The following is a 21576-nucleotide window of genomic DNA, read 5'->3' as shown; positions in this document are numbered from 1 at the left end:
AACCCCTTCATCTACCAGGAATTGGGGGAAAGGAATTTTGCTTTGTCTCCCTGAAGTACTTGAACCGCGACATGGAGGAGATAGAGATTGTTGCCCGCGATTGTTTCCCACCGGAGCCCCACTGCCCGCTGCCCGTTGTCTGCTGCAGAGGCATCGGAGGCGATGGTGCCTCGGCAGCGGGCACCACCGCCCGTGGCGGAGGTGTCCCGCGGTGGATGTGTCTCGCGGCCGTGGTGTCTTGCGGCCTTGGTGCTTCGTGGCAGCGGGCAGCGGGGCTCCGGCGGGAGACAATCGCGGGCGACGATCCCTTTCTCCTCCATGTCGCGGTTCAGTCTACTTCAGATTGATGTTGAAGTGGAAGAACAAGAGACGTCGGAGAACCCGACGCAGTCGTTTGAGATTCATAATATCGTCTGGAGGCGCACACAGCTTTGCGCCGTGATAATATATATTATATGATATAGATATCTATGTATAATATAATATTATTTACATATAGAGCTCCAGGACTCCCACCGGAGCACCCGGAGTGTTCTAGAATATTTACAGAACACGGCCAAAAGCTGTGTGCACCCCGCCATTGCGATACATCCAGTGTAAACAGAGCACATGGTACCGTAGCCGCAAGCTGCTCAGGGCCACACCCCCACCCTCCACCTTGACCTGCCTCTAAAAAATGGGAAGTTTGTGGAAAGCTCATTGTGGGACTGGCTTGTAGTGGCTGTAATTTTGCACCAAGGCAGAATTTCTTGAACGTCTTCAAATACTGTATTAAGGGCCCACTAACATCTATATATAAGCATCCATAACATAGCATGCCATGGGACCTTTAAGGGCTCTATTTAATTTATCCCTAAAGGTTAAACGGCCTCCATAGCCTGGTCAGCAGACAAGACCCATGACTTGAGGCTGCCTTTCGCACACACAAAGACACAGACAGACAAAGACACAGACACACACACACACACACACACACACACACTCTCGCACACACACAAACACACCACCACCAAAAATTAAATTGTGTTTTAGGCTAAGGATAGCTGCGGTTACTAGACATAATGCAGATAGAGAGATAGAGAGGGGGGAGGGAGCCCAGGTGCCTGTGTCAGGATTCATCACAGAGCAGTGCTGGCCCCTGCACTAGTGTTTTTCTCCCTGGTGTATAACAGTGCAATTGACCAGGGCATTTTTTCAAGGCTGCCCAAACACATTTTGTATCAAGTTTGAATCTGGATAACATTGAGGCATTTAGAAAAGGGTTAACAAAGAACAAAGAACAAAGATCATTGCAACATTTGATTTCAACAGTAGACGACAGTACTGTACAGTATGTAGCGCCATTACATGGTAGAAATCCTCCGCCTATAGATATGGTCCGGATGTTCACAAATTGGTGGTATCTATAACAATGCGATTGTTATATGAAACTGTATTGTGGCCGGGTAGCCTTTATTACACAAAAGAGACGAAAAGCCTTTGTAGGGATTTCAGATGCCATTTCCTGTGGAGTAGGATTGATGCACATCGATTGCCATATGGTAAAGACCTTAGAAGAGGTGCCAGACCACTATAATGAACCTGTTTTACTAAATAACATGTTTTTTTTGTTGTCCTTTCTCCAGCCTCTCAGCCTTATCGAGCTCTCTCCAATATCAGTTCAGTTAGGCTGGCTAGCATAGCCTAACGTAGCTCGGTGGATTCATCAATGCATTCACACAAATGCCATTCTATCCTAGCTCGTTATCAATGAGGAGTAGAGATGGTATTTACTGAACAAACAGAATGGGAGTGTGCAGTGGGCCGTAGCCATCACCACATCGATTGTAGGTCATTTATGGATCTCACCTTAGCAGTTCAATCTTTTATTGTGACAGTATGAAGATTATATTTACATGGAAACGTGGAGATTTTTTTTATATCTACTCCATCAATCAAAAAGTATTTCCATATCTTTATTCGTCTCAGCTGCAGCCTCGGTTTACTGGTGATGGTATTGTTTCATAGAGTCATTGGGCTCTGTGAATCAACGGCCACATACCTACATCCCCAGGATGTCTTCATAAATCTTTGATCCTAATCGCTTGTTGAACCTGGAATTGGTCAGAGCTCCCCCAAGTGTTAAGACCAGCATCCATAAGACCCCTGCACACCAAGTATGAGTGTAAACTGCTTCAGATATCAATTTTCCTATCCTATATAAATATAACATATTTTGCATCATATTAGTAAAAATATATATTGCTGAAACACTTGTTTGATAACTGCTATGTTACTTACTCATTATCTAATGTTTGATGATGGGCAGAAGCCAAGTTTCCGAAAGCCTTTCACAAGTGACCAAATCTTTCATGGCCTACATTTTAATGATATTTTTTGCATCTTTATTGAATGCTATTTAATTTAATCTCTCATGGGCAGACTGTATCCATAGCCTGGTCAGCACTCAAACCCATGCTTTGTCAAGATGCACACAGGCACGCACACACTCACATGCGCACACACACACACACAAACACACACACACACACACACACACACACACACACACACACACACACACACACACACACACACACACACACACACACACACACACACACACACACACACACACACACACACACACACACGTATATGTTGTGCTGACTCTATGAATGAGTTGAAATGGATTCAGGGTAATTCAAGTGCAATTGAGTTTCTTTGATTGGAAAATATAATTATCATAGTGGACGTCACATCCTTGACATATACATATGGGAAACAAAATACAAATAACGTGCTGGAAGTGGCTGTCTGCAGAACTCCTGGGGGCAGATAGTTGCCTCTAGCATGTGATTGATAAACCAAAGAGAGAAGGGAGGGGCAGAGGTTGAAACCTCTTGTTCCTTTCCCCTCCCCGTGCAAACACACATTCTCTCCCTGTGTCTCTCAAGCTCTGTTGCTCACCGGTTGTTTGGTAGCCAGATTATCAACAGACCGGTCTGCAGTGGGAGTGTTTATGGGATCAGGCGACAAACCAACGTGAACACGGTGTACCGTAAGGCTATCGGAGTTAAGGGAGCCCAATACCGACCGGACCAACTACTTAACCAGAGTAAGGTTAGTTACAATGTATCTCATTCACTTTGTGTATGTAAATGAGATGATGAGGGTGTGTGTGTGTCTGATAGTGTGTGTGATGATGATGGTTTGTGCGTGTGTGTGTTTGTGTATATGTGTGTCTCTGTCTATGTGTGTGTGTGTGTGTGTGTGTGTGTGTGTGTGTGTGTGTGTGTATGTGTGTGTGTGCGTGTGTGAGTGTGTGTGTGGTGTGTGTGTGTCTGTGCACACGTGAGTGCGTGCGTGCATGCTTCATGACAGTCTCTAATCATGGGTTTTGAGTGCTGTGCATGTGTTTCTCTGAAGGAAGCACCACAGACAATGAATAGTGAGAACAATACAAGTAGAGTGAGAATAAATCATTAATATAAGCTTGAGGCAACGGGAAGAGTGTGATTGGAAGACTGTGGAGGAATGTGTAATCAATGTGCGTGTGTCCATGTAAGGATCCTCACTTCACATAAGCAGCAATTAATAATCCCACCTTGGAGAGAGGTGTTGACTTGATAGGCATCCACAGACGTTAAAAGAGAGGTTCTGGAGGTTTCAACTGCATATTTAGCATTTTTCTATTCTAAAGCGAGATAAGGAGAGACTGCAGCTGTTCCCTGAGGTAAACATCCTCTCAGGATCATCCATATTGTCTGTCAAATGCACTGGATCTCACCTGGTGTGCTTGCAAACTCAATTGACTTCTACAGCGACTCAGTTAATTGATTTCATCATACATCAAAGCGTAGAAAGGGGCTAGGCATCTTGCCCATGGATGCAAACAGGTATACTGTGGCAATTTGGGTTCTATCCCACAAACTTTGAACTGGGATGGATCCCTGACAAATCCTGCTCCCCTCCTCCCCCCTTCAGGGCTCCCGATCCCCGGCACAGCAGTCCAGCCTGATAGGGGAGACACCGGTTATCCCATGGAAGAGTGGTTCGTCCTCTCCTCCATCCAGCCCCGGTTCCACTCCAAGCTCCCCATGGATGCGGACCTGGCCGTGGCTGTGTTCCTCATCATCACTGGTATGACCTCCCGTTCACAACAGACAGCTCTGGTGGGCCAGGAGGTCCGACGACAAACCATGACTTCCCTGTAGTGTAGCCGGAAAATATGCTGTATGGTCACAGACACCCCCTTCATTATACTGCAAATGCAAGGGCTTTCATCAGCTGGCCAGGCTCCATCTCCATTGTGTTAACTAATTTGTTGACAGTGACTAACTTTCTATCAACCATCAAAACAAAAAAGCATTATAAACCTATTTCTGTTGATTATTTTTACGTTCTTGGATGTACACTAGTTATCTAAAACTCCCCTCATGAAGCAGGACTCATCTACATTAATATTCACGTCGCTCCCCCTCTCGCTTTAACAAGTCCAATACTCTTCTAAGATCATCTTAACCTCCTCACCCACCAGTGCCTTCACGGACTTGCCCCCCTCTACCTTCAGGAACTCCTCACCCCCCCGACAACCTCACGTACACTCCGTTCAGGATCCACTCATACCCTCCAAACCCGACATACGAAGCTGTGCACCATGGGTGATCGGGCCTTTTCTGCTGCTGCCCCTGGACTATGGAACGCCCTCCCTGACCACCTGAGGGCTCCACAGACTACAGCTCTTTTTAAACGGAACCTCAAAACCCATCTGTTTAAAAGACCATTTAGCTCAACTTTCTTTGAGGTTCCCCCTTTTAATAGTTTTTTTTTCTCTGAAGCACTTTGAGATTCTTCAATATAAAGTGCATTATAAATAAAATGTATTATTATTATTATTAGGTGGCCCGTTGCACTCGAGCGGCCGTATCCTCCAGGTAATACATCTCCTGCGATGCGGAAGGGGATTCAAGTCCACTTGCTCACAATAGCATTGATTTATTACTATTATTTTGGGGTTCAACTGAATTCAACCTCGAATCCCGGCCGCCAACCACACACTGGACATAGGCTACATATAGGCAGTTAGCCATTTTTTATGATACCCTTTTTCATAGAGATAATTTTGCCATAAAAATGCAGATGTAGATGAAGATGTAAAAGATGAAACTTCTCTCACCAGGAATGATGTCCATGCTGGGAAACGGCACTGTGCTATTGGTCTACTTCAGGAAGCGCACAAAACTCCGGCCCCAAGAATTGATGACCATTAACCTGGCTATATGCGATTTTGGCTTCAGCCTCCTGGGGGCGCCATTTGCTATCATTTCAAGGTGCTGTCAGCCTCTAATTAATGGTGATGTAAAATACAAAAAGCCGTGTGGCACAAAGTCACAGCTCTGCTGCTTGAATATTGTGATTACGCAGTCAAACACAATGGACGACAGTGATCCAAGACTAAAGGCTAGAGGAAGCCGTTAATCCTTGCTTGGAAGAACTTGATCTCATGGTGTTTGACCCCTCTTCCTCCTCGCGCCAGCCTGTGTCACGCCTGGGTGTTTGGGGAGGCCGGCTGCTTATGGTACGGGATGCAGGGCTTTCTGTTTGGCATCGGCTCCCTTCTCACCACCTGCCTCATCTCCCTGGACCGCTGCCTGAAGATCTGCAGCGTGCGATACGGTCAGTGAGTGCACTGCATAGTGATCATGTATGGCTTTCACTGTAATGACAAAAAGCCACTGTAAAACATTCTCAGGCCCTAGTTCCGGAAACACGAAATATACATTGTAACGATACGTCGACAAAATGGCCACGCCAAATAGACCTGCAGAGCACACTCAAAGCCCAACACTGCATGAATAGTTGATGCCCTGCTGAGGAGTGTCTCTCTCTGCCCCCCAGGTCAGTGGATCGAGAGGCGCCACGTCACCCTGGCCATCGGCCTGGTGTGGCTCTACACCTTGTTCTGGTCCTCCCTGCCCGTCTTTGGCTTCGGGAAATACGGGCCTGAGCCGTTTGGAACCAGCTGCACCATAGAGTGGTACAGCATGGCTGAAAGATATATCCGATTATACAACAGTTAGTTCAGACCAAGTAATTTAATTGGACAAGAGGCATTTCATGAGTGCTGATATAGAGTATAACAGGGAGCACTTTATGTTGCTTAGATTGCAGCAAACTTTGCCCCGCAAAGATTAACATGTTTACAGACATAACATTTTAGTTGAATTACGAATGGTACGAAAAGTAGCAAACTAGTGTGTTTATGTGAAGCTTGGCAACAGTTTAGTCCAAGTCCAGTTCCGGATCTATTTGTGTCATAATCTGTTGTTGCTTATTACTGTTAACTAATAAATGGTGCTTGTAGAACTGTTGTATAAAAGCAATATCACACTCAAGGTCGTGTTGTTGTACCAAATATCAGCACGGCTGATATTCAGTACAACAGCACTCCCTCTCGTGTGATATTGCTTAAATGAAGCACGCAGCATAGGTCCATTTTTCAGGTCAAAAGTTCCTGAAGACGTGATAACCTTCGTGATGTTGTGCCTGTGCACTTCCTGATGTCAAGGTGGAGAATGAGGTCGTGTTTAGGCGACGGAATCTACATCCTCCTGATCCTCATGCTGTGCTTTGGGATCCCCACCATCATCATCATCACTTCCTATTCGGCCATCCTGATCACGGTGAGCCAAAAATCCTTGATCTGCTCATTAAAGGAATTTAGTTCTGTGTAATACCAAGTATCATGTACCTATACTATCACTGAAGCCTGCCTCATGATGCAGTGCCAGGGATAAAGTAGATGCGCCAATGACGTCTGCTTGAACAGGTCTACAGATCAAACCACATGCTGGCCTCCATCCCCTTCTCCTCTGTCAGCCACATCAGCAACAAGGACCTGAGAATCACCAAGGTACTGCCTGGAAAGAGAGGGCTCTGCTGAGCCAGTGAAAGAGAAAGAATTAACCAAGGGAACTCAGGGAATAAAGCAGCAGACCGTCTGGGTTGTGGTTCTCATTACAGATCGCTGCTGTGGTTTGCGCCAGCTTCCTGGTGGCGTGGACGCCGTACGCCACTGGCTCTATCTACTCCGCCCTGGTCCTCGCGTCCCAGGATGAGCTAGGGTATTGGGGCCATCTGCAGACCGAGACCCCTGGGCTCTTTGGGGCCGGGGCTTCTGTGGTGCCCAAGCTCCTGGGCGTCCCCTCGCTGTTGAACAGGACATGGGCGTGGCCCGGCGGAGACGGCCCTTCCAGCAGCTCCGGGGAGGACTGGAACAACGCCAGCTCCCTGGTGTTCCCGTACACCCCCGACCTTAGCCCGCACGCTGCTGCCGCCTCCGCCCTCAGTTTAGCCCTCAGCCAGAGGGGGGGGCCGGAGACGGAGGACTCCCAGGGGCCCTGGATCCTCCCCTTGGTCAGCCTGATCCCTGTCATGCTCGCCAAGTCCCACTGCATGTTGAACCCCTTCATCTACCAGACCATGAACCCCGAGTTCCGGCGGGGCGCCCGCAACGTGCTCCTCTGCCGCGGGTCCCGGAGAGGCTTGGTGACCGAGGGGTTCACCCATGAGGGTGGGCAGCGCTGCACTTCTCTCCTGGGACGTTGCTTCATCTTTGTTTTCTATGGAGTCTCAGCCTTTGTTCGCCGTGTCAGTCTCGGAAATGCTAACGGTGTGGGTTGGGACTGTCTTCATGGGATAAGCGTGCAGATGATTATAGAAACCAGAGGCAATAATGGTCAGGAGGAGTGTCACCAAAATCACCAAATTAATTCCAGAAGATTTGTGTCGTTTGGCAAAAATAAAGACTTGAACTTGAGGACGGTCAATTGTACAGGCTTTAAACAGTAGGCTCTTAATACAGCTTGAGTGGTCACTAGGGGGTTGCATGGAATTTGCCTTTCTAGAGATGCAGTGTTTATATGAAATAACTATGAAACTTAGAAATGCAGTGTTTATATTAAATAACTATGAAACAAAGAAATGCAGTGTTTACATTAAATAGCTACACTTAGAGATGCCGTGTTTATATTAAATAACTATGAAACTTAGAGATGCAGTGTTTATATTAAACAACTACATCAAACTAAGAGAAATCCGCCATGGCTATCTTTCTTATATTTTGTCTTGTCTCTTCCCCGGAATAACTATGCACAGGTCTCTTCTCCTGGCACAGCTGGAGAAGAAGGAGCAACTCGCTGGATTCGGTGGAGATGGAGGGCCAGCAGGGGGAGCCCGGCAGTAAGCCAGAGAGAGGAGGAGCCTGGTCGCTGACAGTAGAGAGAGATGCCTTGGAACTGGGCTCCTTGGACACACAGATCGACACGCAAAGAAATCTGGAGAAACTGGAGGTCCACACCTAGCGGTCTCTTTCCAGTTTCTTAATTGTATTATATTTACTATGTTATGCCATCTTTTGTTTTTATTTAATTGTATTAACATATGACAGGAGACAGATTATGAGTAAGAAAATACGAGGTGAGATGACGAATGAAGAAATGAATAAAAACATTTTGAATAAGTCGACAATGGCCTCGTAACACAATTAGGCCTATTAATTGTGTTAATAGGCACAATTAATCTTTTGGGCATCGTCATACATTTACCCATTGTATTTATGTTTCTCCTCACTGATTATATTTTTGATGAATAGACCTCAAGCTTCTTGAGAATACTTTAAAGATTTCTAAAAACATTTATTTTCAATATAGAGGACTATTAAACCTTTCAAACATGTAAGTTTGATTCACCATTAAATAATTTATATTTTCTATAAAAGGGCGAAATATTATATAACACAGTGATTGTTGTGTAAATAAAGTCGATCCCATCATCCAAGAACAGATTATACTGCCTTCTTCAGGAGAGGAAAAAGTGCAGGAGAATCTGATTGGTTGAACGAGCCGCCTTGCTACACGAGTACTTACGGTAGAGCTTTTCTCTCCAGCAACACTTGCTCTTTTCTGCGGACACTTCTAGGTGTGTTTAACTGTGATGGCGCCGCCTGACTTCATTTTTAATGCTTCATATTCCATCTTTATTTAATTCATTCTCATAGGAATCATCGAAACAAGCCGCAGATCCAGTGGTGTTGATGTGTTACCGTTTTTTAATCGCTTGGAAGTCTGACGCGCTCTATACCCATTGCGAACCGTGAACGCGGACCGAGCACCTGTCACTCACCGGTAAGACCCACCTATTTGAAGAATACACGACCATGTACTAAAATCGGTTAGGCCTTCATCGCCGAGAAGCTAGTCCCCGGCATTCCTTTTATTTAATTCCAATATCTGTGAGCTTTAGCCTATAGCAAGTCTGTTTTCATGCCAGATCTGCAGCGCTTTAGTTTTCCATATCATAGCATGAATCCTTTGTTGGGGGCCAACGCGCATCCCCAACTGCCAGAGCATCACAGCCAAGTCCCCCTCCACCCAGACTCCCCCTCGGGACTACTGCCACACGGCCACTTTGGCGCACAGGACCAGCAGACGTCCTTGCCGCTCAGTGACCACCCAGGGTTTGGGCCCGAGTCACCTGAATCCAGATTTCCTCTGTCGCCGCAGAGCACGTATCTACAACAGCACCGACATAGCCAGCAGCCACCACACACCCTGCACCGCCGCGGCGGGCCGCCGCCCCCTGCAGCCATGGCTCTCAGGAACGACCTGGGCTCCAACATCAGTGTCCTCAAGACGCTCAACTTGAGATTCCGCTGCTTTTTGGCCAAAGTGCACGAACTGGAGAGAAGAAATAAGGTTCTGGAAAAACAGCTGCAACAGGCCTTGGACGCCAACAAGAGTTGCATGGACGGAGGCTTTAGTGACAGCAGGTCCCAGCATACCCAGGAAACAGCGGTGCAGACGGGCTTCGTGGGGACGATACCCCTTCGGCCAGGTTCTCTGCCCTTCCACAACACCAACAACTCCGCCCGGAGGCCCACGACACTTTTCACACCGCAGGCGCTGACGCCAAACAACACCGAAGAACACCCGCCGTGGAATCCCGGAACCGAGTCAAACAACACCGCCAACCCGACAATCACCGTCAGTCAGTGCACCCCGACCGCGCTCTCCCCTGGAATTGGTGGTGGTGGTGGTTTCTCTGGTTCTAAAACCTACAACAACAGCTGTGGCACCTCAACCAACCCCCCTCCGAGGTTCCTGCCCGGTACTATCTGGTCCTATAACCACACTCGCAAGTACGGCTCCGGGGTCGAGCGGGTGACAAGCCCTGGGGTGTCCTGGTCCCACCCGGATGGAGTCGGGGTCCAGATTGACACCATCACCCCAGAAATCAGGGCCCTGTACAACGTGCTGGCTAAGGTCAAGAGGGAGAGGGACGAGTATAAACGAAGGTAATATAACCACTTTTTGTATGTATGTGTACAAAGATGTTTGTCTTGGCAACGTAAATAATGGGATACCTCTCAGGAAATTTAAATTAGGTTGTTTCTATTTCAAGCATTGAATCCACCAAGACCCCTAAACCAAGGGGACGTTGGTGGGCTACTGTGAGCATTCTGTGGTGACTCATTGATTGCTTCTCTCTAAGATCTGATGACAAAACCCAGCCAGTAACACGGGCAGAGTTCGGACAACCCTCCGTGATTGTTGTTTTTTTTCTTTGGAAGGATGAGTGATTTGGAGAGGAGCCATATCCTTTATGAAGCCTCCTCTTAAACTTGAAGGGGACGTATCAGTACATGAGGCCACGTGATGCTGCTTGTGTGTTTAACACAAGCAGCTCTAAAGCAAAGTCACGTTTATTCACTATCGATCCAACTGTAAAGGTATGAAATGCTGAGCAGGTCCCGCATGATGTTTTAATTCACCTCAAGCCAACGCAAGAAAAGGCAAGGGCTAGGCAGCCGTATGCTAGAGAGAGAGGGAGGCCAGCTGTCTCCACCAGCAGCAGCAGTCAGCACAAAGCCCCTCCCCCCTAGGCCCTGACTCCGCCACCCCCTCAACTCATGTCTGGCCACAGTGGCAGGTGCTGCATCCAGAAATACAACATCATAACGTTCACACTTTAACACTGCTAAATAAAGACACCAAACACAGGGATAGGAATGGTGACCTGCGAACGCCAAGATAGTTGACACAACCTAGGTTTGGCCAATCCCTGCTAATGTTGCTAATCTGTAGTAAATTGTGTGTATTCTGGCCACAGAACAGTGCACTCTTGGTAACTGTTAGTGGGAGGACACTTTGACTGTCCATAAACAGACAAGAGAGTGCTCCTTGGGACATTATGATGGCTCCTCTAATGGAAGAGGATGTTCCCATGCTGTGGAGTTAGCCCTAAACACCCCTCCTGCAGTGACCAGTGGATCCTCGCGGGCTGGGACGCATCAATAGGTGTAGAGTCTCATTGCTTTAGATTTACCACCAAGAGAACCTCTGTGATGCTCTCCCTAAGCATACCTAGTGATTTCTACCCCAGTTTGATGGAAGCTCACAGATTACACATATTAGAGTTGTTTAATTTGTTCATGTTGTTTGTTTAAGTCATTCAATAAGTTTTACTTTGAACAGGAAATCGGGCAAATCGGATGCCTATTAACACAAAGCCAATCGCATTTCCCTTGTCGATTCGGATCCCTTCTTATCCCCCTCCTGCTGACTCAAACCTAGCGTTTCCTCTTTTTTAATTTCCCTCACTCCCTCTTTTCCCCTCTCTCCCTCTTTTCCCCTCTCTCCCTCTTATCCTCTCTCTTCCCCTTGCCACTGTGCAATGCTTCCTCTTGTTTGCTTCGCCATCTCTTCTCTTCCACATTCTTCCCTGATTCACGCACATATGTCTTGCTTCTTCTCACGCACACCAACTCACTCGTCAGAATACACAACCTCTCCCTCTCTCTCTCTCTCTCTCTCGCTGCCTCTCTCGCTGCCTCTCTCTCTCTCTCTCTCGCTGCCTCTCTCGCTGCCTCTCTCTCTCTCTCTGCCTCTCGCTGCCTCGCTGCCTCTCTCTCTCTCTCTCTCTCTCTCTCTCTCTCTCTCTCTCTCTCTCTCTCTCTCTCTCTCTCTCTCTCTCTCTCTCTCTCTCTCTCTCTCTCTCTCTCTCTCTCTCTCTCTCTCTCTCTCTCTCTCTCTCATCTCTCATTCTCGCTGCCCCTCTCTCTCTCCCTCTTGGTTCTACTGCGTATCTCCCTCTCCCTGGCTCAGTATCTGCAATGCAGCATTACACGTGGTGGTGCTTGTGTTGGGACGGGGGGGAGGGGGCGGGGGGGCCTGCAGAAGGAACTTCGCTCATTTCTCTCAGGGGCTAGCTCTCCTCTGAGAACGATTTATTATTATGATCTCAAAACATTAACGTCATGGCCTACGAATTAGTGAACGGCTTTCAGTGTTTAGGATTCCCACCTCTATTGAAGTGTTTTGCATTCCCACAGCTATTCTAAATGTTAAATAGTAGGGGTGGGAAAATAATCGATTCGTCGATGCATCGCGATAATCTATAGAACGATTCCGTCGCGATGCAGATAAATTAATAATCTGAATTTTGATAAAAAAAAAACATTCTGTTCGCCAGAGAGGGATAATTTTAGTTATTTTAAAATGATTTAATTTATTTTCAGTGTGTATTGGCCATGATTGCGATTCAGCCTACGCATAGCATGCATGCAATCTCACAGCCAGACACAAGAACTCCTTCTAATTCAAGAGCAGCTTTTTCTTTAATGACATAGAAAAGAAAACTGAACCCTATTTCTTACATGCTTCCATATTGTGTTTTAATGCAAGCTGCATTGATTATTGCACTTTTCATAGAGAGTCATATTTGTGACAAAAGCTTTTTCTCTAATAAAATATTAGATAAGTTAATTCATCTGTTGATGTCTTTTAATGATCATCACAAAAGTAGGAAGTGATTAGCAATCTCTGAGTAGCAAACTCAGATCTATATATATTTTTGAAAATCACGCATGGAAATGTACATAAAAAAATGTGTTGCATCGAGATGCATCGATAATCGTTATATAATCGAATCGTGACCTCTTAATCGGAATCTAATTGAATTGTGAGGTACCAAGAGATTCCCACCCCTATTAAATAGCCGGTCTCCTTTCTATGCAGCTGTGTATAATCCCTGGCTCTTAATTTGCAGGCCAATTATATGCTAGTAATACACATTTATTTTAAAATGAATCTATAACTTCAAATACATGAGTCAGCCAAAAAAAATCACTTAAATCACTGACCTGCTGACTGTAGCCACTTATTCCTTAACCACAGTCAGGCAGTCTGTCTTCTTGTGAGTTTGCCTGTCTGCCTGTTTGACTAATGATTGTGTCCTGCCTTGCAGGTGGGAGGAAGAGTACACCATGAGAGTGGATCTGCAGCAGAAGATTGGAGACCTACAAGAAGTAAAAAACAACAGTTAATATATGCAAAGGGACACGTATATTGTGTGTGTGTGTGTGTGTGTGTGTGTGTGTGTGTGTGTGTGTGTGTGTGTGTGTGTGTGTGTGTGTGTGTGTGTGTGTGTGTGTGTGTGTGTGTGTGTGTGTGTGTGTGTGTGTGTGTGTGAGAGAGTGTGTGGACTCTGCTCTGGGCAGGCATGGGGCCAGTGGTGCAGTATCCTGGAGCTCCTCACCCAGGAGTGACAGCTCTGACTTCGGCCTGAGTCATTATTTCCACCTCACTCAATTATCGGGTGTGAAGCAACAAAATTCCATTTTGCCCGCGTTGCTTAACTTTTAAGCTTACATCGGCTTCTGTGTTTAAGCTATTACGTCAGGGAGCTGAGTGTGAAATGATCAAGGCAAAACAACATGGCGGCGGGGTTTACCTGTGTGCATGTGTTCTGTTATTGTGTTATTGACAATAACAATCAATAACAACAACAACAACAACGACATCGACATCCACAATAACTTATTGTGGATGTCGTTGTTGTTGTTGTTGTTGTTATTGATGTTGCTGTGGATGTTGTTGCTGTTGTGTGCAGGATCTGCAGGAGAGCGAGGGCTGCCAGGACGAGCTGGCAGTGCGGGTGCAGCAGCTGAAGGCTGAGCTGGTCCTCTTCAAAGGCCTCATGAGCAGCGTGAGTGGAGCCTCCCGCTGTAAACCTGCTTCTGTGTTATGGACACGAGACAATTGACTCATTCAGTTCCCGTTGAAAGGAAATGTGGCGTGATGACGTTTATTTTATGAATCATCAGTCAATCTGGGTGTTCTGTTGGCTATTACAATGGTGCTGCACACGGCTGTGGATGTCATTTTAAAACGATTCTCTGCTCATATATAATTCACTCTGATCGTAATGGCGGAGCCCCCCAGCCCCCATGAACACTTAGCGCATCCCAGCACATACATGACGTACAGACCTAACAGGGGCTATGGCTGCAAAGGGGCCAACACATATTAGCACATACAGAATAAACCTAGGTTTTGATTTAATAACCATGAAGAAAACCACCTTAAAACACCCCCATCCCATTAGATATTTAACCTTTAACCTCCCCGGTGCCAGCCAACGACCGACAGGGTGAGTCCCTGACGGAGACGTGTTTTCCTCCTCAGAACCTGTCGGAGCTGGACAGTAAGATCCAGGAGAAGGCCATGAAGGTGGACATGGACATCTGCCGCAGGATTGACATCACGGCCCGGCTGTGTGACCTGGCCCAGCAGAGGAACTGTGAGGACGTGATCCAGATGTACCAGGTGTGCCCCTGCTTGCCTCCCTGCTTTAAGATAAGATGCAGTCAGATTTTATTCTGAGCCTGTATTCATCTGTTCATTATTATATTATTATAAATAATTATTATTGTTATAAACACATTCTTTTGCGTCTGTCCTGACACGGCCCTGATCCAGTCTTCTAGAGGTCTTCACTCATTCAATCAAACTAAGTGCCCTGAGTCCTCTGGAAAGCGGTGGATTGAGTGGTGAATGTCCCTGAATCCCCAGGTGCCCAGCGCCCAGCCGTCCCTGACCTCTCGACGGAAGACGCCTCTGTCCTTCAACAGCAGCGAGGGCGAGGAGCCAATGAGCACCTCGGAGAGTGACCACGCCTCGGCCAAGGAGGAGGAACACTGCAGCTCCTCAGCCAATCAAATCAATGAGGAGATGCAGAGGATGCTGAATCATCTGTACGTGTTACATACACAAAATGTACCTTTAGAAAACGGCGCAATGTAATGTGTTTTCAAGTATTTATATACTGTGTGTGTGTGTGTGTGTGTGTGTGTGTGTGTGTGTGTGTGTGTGTGTGTGTGTGTGTGTGTGTGTGTGTGTGTGTGTGTGTGTTGCTCTTGTACTGCAGGAGGGAGTGTGAGTTTGAGGACGACTGCGACAGTCTGGCCTGGGAGGAAACTGAAGAGACTCTCCTCCTTTGGGAGGATTTCCCAGGGTGCACTCTGCCTCCTGATCCCATCCAACATGCCGGAGAGGTAACCGTAGGCTGCACCTAGCGACTGTGGTTAACAGGATCCCTTCTAATAGGATTAGGTGGCTGGTGACTTGCTCCACCTGGTTGGATAGCTTTGTTTCTCAGACTTGGTTTAATATACCAACCAATTTATGTTGCTGACATTGCACTTAAATATGTAGACTAATATACATTGAAGAATTTTATAATAATTTTGAAGTCATCTATTGCGGTTGTTACATTTTAATGAAATAGGCTTTATTATAAATGATTAATATGCTTTTGATATTGAAGGTCATTTATTAGATACATGCTTAGATACATATGATGTAAGTAGCTCCAAACAGCTAGGTAGTTGTACAGTATAGTATATAACCTCTGAATATGTGTGTGTGTGTGTGTATGCGCGTGTGTGGTCATAGATGTAGAACCATAAAAAAGGATGTCAAATGTCCATATCGAGCGATGTACTAATGGTGTTGACAGAAATCTGACCTCACACACAGACAGTCTGCCTCTGCTCCATTTCAAGTTGAACCCCTGTGATTTGAACAAGGCTTCTGTTTCCCATGAAGGTCACCAGAACAATGCCAATCGAATCCTTAGATGACCTTGACTGGTCTTCTCTGTTCAGGCTGGATTGGTGCATGACTCATAACTCGAAACACCACTATGAAATACTGTCTCTCTCTCTCTATCTCTCTGTCTCTGTGTGTGTGTGTGTGTGTGTGTGTGTGTGTGTGTGTGTGTGTGTGTGTGTGTGTGTGTGTGTGTGTGTGTGTGTGTGTGTGTGTGTGTGTGTGTGTGTGTGTGTGTGTGTGTGTGTGTGTGTGTGTGTGTGTCCCATACATAAACCCAGCATCTGCCGCAGTCTAAATCGGTACTAGTGAGAACGCGCTCCATTTTCCAAGACACGTATTTGTTTGCTCCAATCGACCGTGTGTCTGTGTGACATTGGAACCACCCATGCTGTCCACCTCACAGAGAGTAATGACCGTAGTCAGTGGAGTCTGGTCCAATTGAATGATGTCCAGCCCTTGTTCCATCAACGGTGCCATTGTCCTTCCATATTGCCTCCTTATGAGATTCTCACCCCACTTACACATTGTCCCCTCATTGCCAGGGCTGCCCTTCACTTCCGGATCCTTTTAAGGGACGGACTGGTAATGCCATTAGGAGGAGTATGATTATTATACTCCATCATCCCATAAACCCAGTGCGGTACTCAACCTCCCCTGTCTCTCTCCTCCCCCTCCAGCAGCAGGAGGAGAGCCTGGAGAAGGTAATCAACGACACAGAGTGTCTGTTCAAGTCCCGCGAGAAGGAGTACCAGGAGACCATCGACCAGATCGAGGTCAGTGGTGCGCCCCTGCACACCGCCCACGTGCGTGTGGCACTTTCAGGGGCATGTACCTCCACAGGAATATGTTTGGCCACCATTAAGGGAAGCATTCATTGGTTAATTTTGAATGAACGCAAGTATACTGTGTGTGTGTGTGTGTGTGTGTGTGTGTGTGTGTGTGTGTGTGTGTGTGTGTGTGTGTGTGTGTGTGTGTGTGTGTGTGTGTGTGCGTGCGTGCGTGCGTGCGTGCGTGCGTGCGTGTCTACCAACGGTATGTGTTGTCCCCTACCAGCTGGATCTGGCCACAGCGAAGAGCGACATGAACCGCCACCTGCATGAGTACATGGAGATGTGCTCCATGAAGAGGGGCCTGGACGTGCAGATGGAGACCTGCAGGAGGCTGATCACCCAGAGCGGAGACACGTACGTCGCCACCCCGATGTAGCAGCCCGTGGGTCACTGTTAGACTCATGAGGACCCCTGTAGGATAAGAGCGTCTTCTGACTCGGCACATGATTCAATCCAAAGCGACTAACCCCTTCTTTTAGATGTATTTCATTAAGGAGCAAAGGTTTGGCTTCTTGGTCTGGGATGTCACCACTTTCACCATATCTGTAAATATTGTTTGTCGTTTCACAGGCTCGTTGCCCTCTGTATTGTGTAGGACCCTCACCCCGTTGCCCACTTCCTCTCTCCCTCTCAGTGACGGTCCTGCTCCAGCCTCTGGTGATGAGGGAGACCCAAAAGGGCCGGAGAAGACTTCAGCCTCTCCCCCGTCTCCCCCGTCTCCCCCGTCTCCGCCATCGCCCCCATCCTCTGGGACTGCCAAGTCCTGACTCCGGCTCCCCCTTGGAACCACACCCAGGATGACCCCCCCCCCCCCCCTCCCCTCCCCTGGTTACCGTAACAACTCCGCCCCTGCAACACACACGGTGACGCCGCGCTATCGCTACTTCTGGCTAGCTCCTTCCCTTTCTTTGATTAAGCCTTTTGGTTTTGGCGTTTCTGTTTCAGACACAACGTCGGTTTACAGAGGCGATTTGTTGCTGCATCGATTGTGGATATAATGGTAGACGTGTGAGTTTCTTAGGCCTACTTTCCAGGCCGGTGTCACTGCCCTGATGGAGGGACAGGAGTCTGGGTGGGTTATTGCCTCAGTCGCAGTCTCTTGTCTGTCTGCAGAACAGAGCGTTATGTCGTGGATTGGAGTAGCGGTCGTGTTGTATTATAAAGACGCTGTCTTATGTATTTATTGGAATACGTTGTGTAACATCACCTGGATGCGTAGTTTACTTCGAAGTAGTCATATCACAAAGTGTGCATCACCCAGTGTGTCATTACAGAAGCTGGTGAAACGGTCAAATATTTACTGAACTCACAAACGCAATCACGGTCACTGTCACCTGTAGGATCACAGCAACTTCACAGTTCTGAGAATTGGCTGTTTCTAAGCGGATCAATGTGATCAATATTGGTAATAGATTTGGATATTTAAAAGGGATGGAAATTATGATTTGGATAATAATGTAAGACTGTGTTATAGATAAACTACTAGTATTCAGAAATAAAACTATGGCTGATAACTGGTTCAAACGTAACGCAGACCTTTCGCTATAACTATCCAAAGTTTTTGCTGTACACACCTATATACACACACCGAAAGGAGAACCACAACACCACAACAGAGGCAGAGAGGAACTGCTTGTGCAACAGCGACTATGTTTACCTTCCTCTGATTCAATTCCCACGCCCTTTTTCAACAGTCATCCTTTCACTAGGACCGGTGTTTCCCTGAGTGAACCTTCTTTCAGTGACTGGATTGTCCAAAACATCTCCAGGTGTTGGCTCAAAGCCTGCATGTACCTAGATTCCGGAGAAGATTAAAGCAACTGGGGGGTGTGGACTAAGTTGACTAAGTGAGCATGTTTGTCTAAAGTTATAAAAACTAAGCTGTTGTGTGTCAGTTTTGCCGATGAATGGTGGTAGAAAATGCTGCCTTGCTGCTCATTTGAGTCCGATCACCAGGAAGCCATGATCTGCTCTCTGTGGCAACAGACTCAAAAGCTGGGAAAAAAAACACAAGAGAAGGGCATTGACACTCATGAGTCGTATATTCTGTACAGCTGTATAAACATAAATGTCCTTGTTGTTGATGTCCTTGTTGTTGTTGGTGTTTCCAATGTGGAGAGGAAGCTGAATGTGGAGTGCTTTGGATTGAGCCGCAGGGTAAAGGGCCTGTCTGACTACCGGCTGTGAGAGTGATTAGACAGTACAAGCCGGGTTCATCTGCCCTGTTCTGTGACAAAGTGATATGACACAGTCCACTGGGTTAGCTTGTAGACAGATCTATCCAGCATACATCTGGGTGGACTCGCCCACTTGAGATGTCAATAAGTCACAGGGGCAGGGTCGATTTTGACATGGCCCGTAATGTCTAATTAAACTCACTGCTGGTGGGACAATAGGGGCCATTCGATGTGTTCAAAACAACTGGAGCAGTGTCCCTAGAGAATGAGAGAGAGGATTGAGAAGAGGGCTATGAAATACAAAATGTAGTGCCAAAATAAGTTAACCAGAGCTGTTAATTGCTGGGGGGAATTTTACAAACTATAAAATGCTGCATAAAGCTACTTCACCAATGGTGCTTAACTGTATATAACTAAACCTATTTTTGGGAGCTTGTTAACATTTGCACTTATCAAGCAAAATGTAAATTAAAACATATAATCAGCACTACTACTCGTAAAATGTAAAGTATGTATTTATGTATGAAAAATAGGTATCAGAAACGAATGAATGGGTAACTGAAAATGTAGTTCAATTCACTTATCTTTTACATGTTTATGGGGTGTGGTATAGGAGTGCATTAATACTGAATCATCACTGACATGTGATAGCTACACACTCACTATCATCTGCTAATATCTTGTTATCAAACACGCGTTCCCTTGGAACTTCAACACAGAGTAATTCAATATGGGAATACTGGTAGAAACATTTTTAGATACTTCATTAAGATGCTCTCTTTCCATAATACTTATTAACTACATTCACAAATGAATTGCATACTGAAGTATACTCATACTCATACCGGGTCACATCTGTGTGTCTCAATCTGTGAATTGGGACTTTTCTTCTACTGCTTTCTGCACTCATTTACCGTGTCAACAAGGACAAACAATATGATTGTTGATTTGAAGGGTGAAAAATCTAGATATTTGTTGTGTGTCCATTTCGGCTTGGTTGAAAAGGAAGAAAGTCGTCAGCGAGAGTGTATGCAGCATATTACGGAAGAGTTTTACCGCCATGTATTAGAAAAGCTTTTTTTTTATAAAGTTGAATTTATAACACCATCATTTTATTTCATATTCCAACTAAATGAATAACAGAAAAACAATGTAGGAAGAAAATGTCATGACTGAAACATATCAAGAAAATATCCATACTTTTTCAACATACATGGTTCTAATACTCTTTCGTACCATTTTAAGACATTTTCTGGTTTATTTGACTATTCGGAGGGAGGCAGTCTCTGTATGCATGTGCCAGGTTGAATGTTCCACGAGTGCTTTTTAGAGGACTTATGCTACACATACTTTTACTTGTTCACTTCACAAAGCAGTCAAACAAGTGTCTTATTAGAGAGTTCAAAATTTCAGATCATGTACATACAGTGATAAATAAATCATGAATGTGTATGTGGGTGCATTGTAAAGTCCTTTAAAAATCGCTCAAAAGTGTAAAAAAAAATGAAAATGCAAATGCTTATGAATATTGTTGTATGCTGGCTATGATATGCAAAGGAAATTGCTGGATCTTGGATCTTATGTAAAGATAAAAAATTGAAATATGCCTTCAGTCACACACTTACAACGGCCTGTACCCAGTTTCAGTGGAAAGATAAGCTGATTATGTCGTTTTACCATCTGAAACTTAGGTTGCAATGAGTAAGTGAATAACTTTATTGATGTAAACAAAAATGATATTGTCTACATGCTCTGTACTTTGCCCTAACAGGAGTTTTTGAAAAACGGTAGGCCTTTTGTAAACCTTTACCAAGGATAATGTAGTCTTTATTCTGGCAAGCAAAATAAAGACTGCATTACCCATGAGCTGCATTATCCTGTTTAACAACCCTTCCATTTGCCTTTCTGGCACCACATTACTTTCAAACATTTGACAGATTTGAGATGTTATTGATTGAAGTTGTTGACCAATCACATACTGACATCAGGGTGATGTAATGTGTCGTTCCCCAATCAGCAGACTGATCCCCTATGTGTCTGCCTTGGATCTTGCTGTGGGGTTTCAAGGGGGGTCTGATTAAATATCTCTAGAGTCTCACCTTGCGCTGGTGTCTGATACTGTAAATACTTGAGCACCTTTTGTCAATGTTTTGTTTGGACAAGCGGTACTGGGAGTGTGTGACTGAAGTATAGTATACAAACAAATATACTATGAAGCAGGTATGGCTGAACCTTCAGTTGCAAAGCTATTTGGTTTGAGGAGAAATAAAGGAGAAGCTGAGCAATAAGACTGTGGGACTGAGTTACTCGCTCTTGTCTTCCTGTTCTACAGTTATATTACTTTAAAATGTACTAGTTATATTACACTACACAATAAAACAAACGTTATAGCAAGTACCATTACATTGTTACTGTGTGTTTGTTTGTGTGTGTGTGTGTGTGTGTGTGTGTGTGTGTGTGTGTGTGTGTGTGTGTGTGTGTGTGTGTGTGTGTGTGTGTGTGTGTGTGTGTGTGTGTGTGTGTGTGTGACTAGTAGGACACAGTAAATGTCAGTCTTTTTTAAGATAAGGTGTTAGATAAATAGATAATTTGATCATCTAAAATTCCTGTCTGGGATTAATAAATAACAATCTC

At 45.7% G+C, this 21576-nt stretch overlaps 2 protein-coding genes across 6 annotated transcripts; both read left to right on the top strand.

Annotated features, from left to right (window-relative positions):
* The first annotated feature begins 2906 nt into the window (after positions 1–2906).
* Positions 2907–8500, top strand: opn9 (opsin 9). Of its 3 annotated transcripts, XM_060065981.1 has the most exons (9): positions 2912–3102; positions 3967–4122; positions 5162–5312; positions 5519–5658; positions 5881–6019; positions 6551–6665; positions 6812–6895; positions 7006–7555; positions 8140–8500. In XM_060065981.1, the coding sequence occupies exons 2-9, from the start codon at positions 4023–4025 to the stop codon at positions 8343–8345; spliced, it is 1485 nt and encodes a 494-aa protein (XP_059921964.1). In that variant the 5' UTR covers positions 2912–3102; positions 3967–4022; the 3' UTR covers positions 8346–8500. The 3 variants fall into 3 exon arrangements, with proteins under 3 accessions (XP_059921963.1, XP_059921962.1, XP_059921964.1); XM_060065980.1 differs by having other exon boundaries at positions 2907–3097; positions 7006–8277; XM_060065979.1 differs by having other exon boundaries at positions 2910–3102; positions 7006–8277.
* Positions 8501–8919: 419 nt separating this feature from the next.
* Positions 8920–21230, top strand: iffo1b (intermediate filament family orphan 1b). 3 transcript variants are annotated; one of them, XM_060066149.1, is made up of 10 exons: positions 8920–9167; positions 9418–10336; positions 13288–13348; positions 13933–14028; positions 14508–14648; positions 14895–15076; positions 15250–15376; positions 16613–16708; positions 16989–17119; positions 17400–21230. In XM_060066149.1, exons 2-10 carry the CDS (start codon positions 9630–9632, stop codon positions 17530–17532), a joined length of 1674 nt encoding a protein of 557 aa, XP_059922132.1. In that variant the 5' UTR covers positions 8920–9167; positions 9418–9629; the 3' UTR covers positions 17533–21230. The 3 variants fall into 3 exon arrangements, with proteins under 3 accessions (XP_059922132.1, XP_059922131.1, XP_059922130.1); XM_060066148.1 differs by having other exon boundaries at positions 8920–10336; positions 16616–16708; XM_060066147.1 differs by having other exon boundaries at positions 8920–10336.
* Positions 21231–21576: the final 346 nt, after the last annotated feature.

This window comes from Gadus macrocephalus, chromosome 11, assembly GCF_031168955.1.
Source record: "Gadus macrocephalus chromosome 11, ASM3116895v1".
Taxonomy (NCBI): domain Eukaryota; kingdom Metazoa; phylum Chordata; class Actinopteri; order Gadiformes; family Gadidae; genus Gadus; species Gadus macrocephalus.
This window is presented reverse-complemented; position numbering and strand designations above follow the sequence as displayed.

Coding starts and splice junctions, on each gene's coding strand:
- opn9 (XM_060065980.1), top strand. CDS start 4,023: ATGGAAGAGTGGTTCGTCCTCTCCTCCATCCAGCCCCGGTTCCACTCC. Junction 5,313..5,518: donor CCATTTGCTATCATTTCAAG/GTGCTGTCAGCC, acceptor TCCTCGCGCCAG/CCTGTGTCACGCCTGGGTGT. Junction 6,896..7,005: donor AGGACCTGAGAATCACCAAG/GTACTGCCTGGA, acceptor TTCTCATTACAG/ATCGCTGCTGTGGTTTGCGC.
- iffo1b (XM_060066147.1), top strand. CDS start 9,306: ATGCCAGATCTGCAGCGCTTTAGTTTTCCATATCATAGCATGAATCCT. Junction 14,649..14,894: donor ACGTGATCCAGATGTACCAG/GTGTGCCCCTGC, acceptor CTGAATCCCCAG/GTGCCCAGCGCCCAGCCGTC. Junction 17,120..17,399: donor ATCACCCAGAGCGGAGACAC/GTACGTCGCCAC, acceptor TCTCCCTCTCAG/TGACGGTCCTGCTCCAGCCT.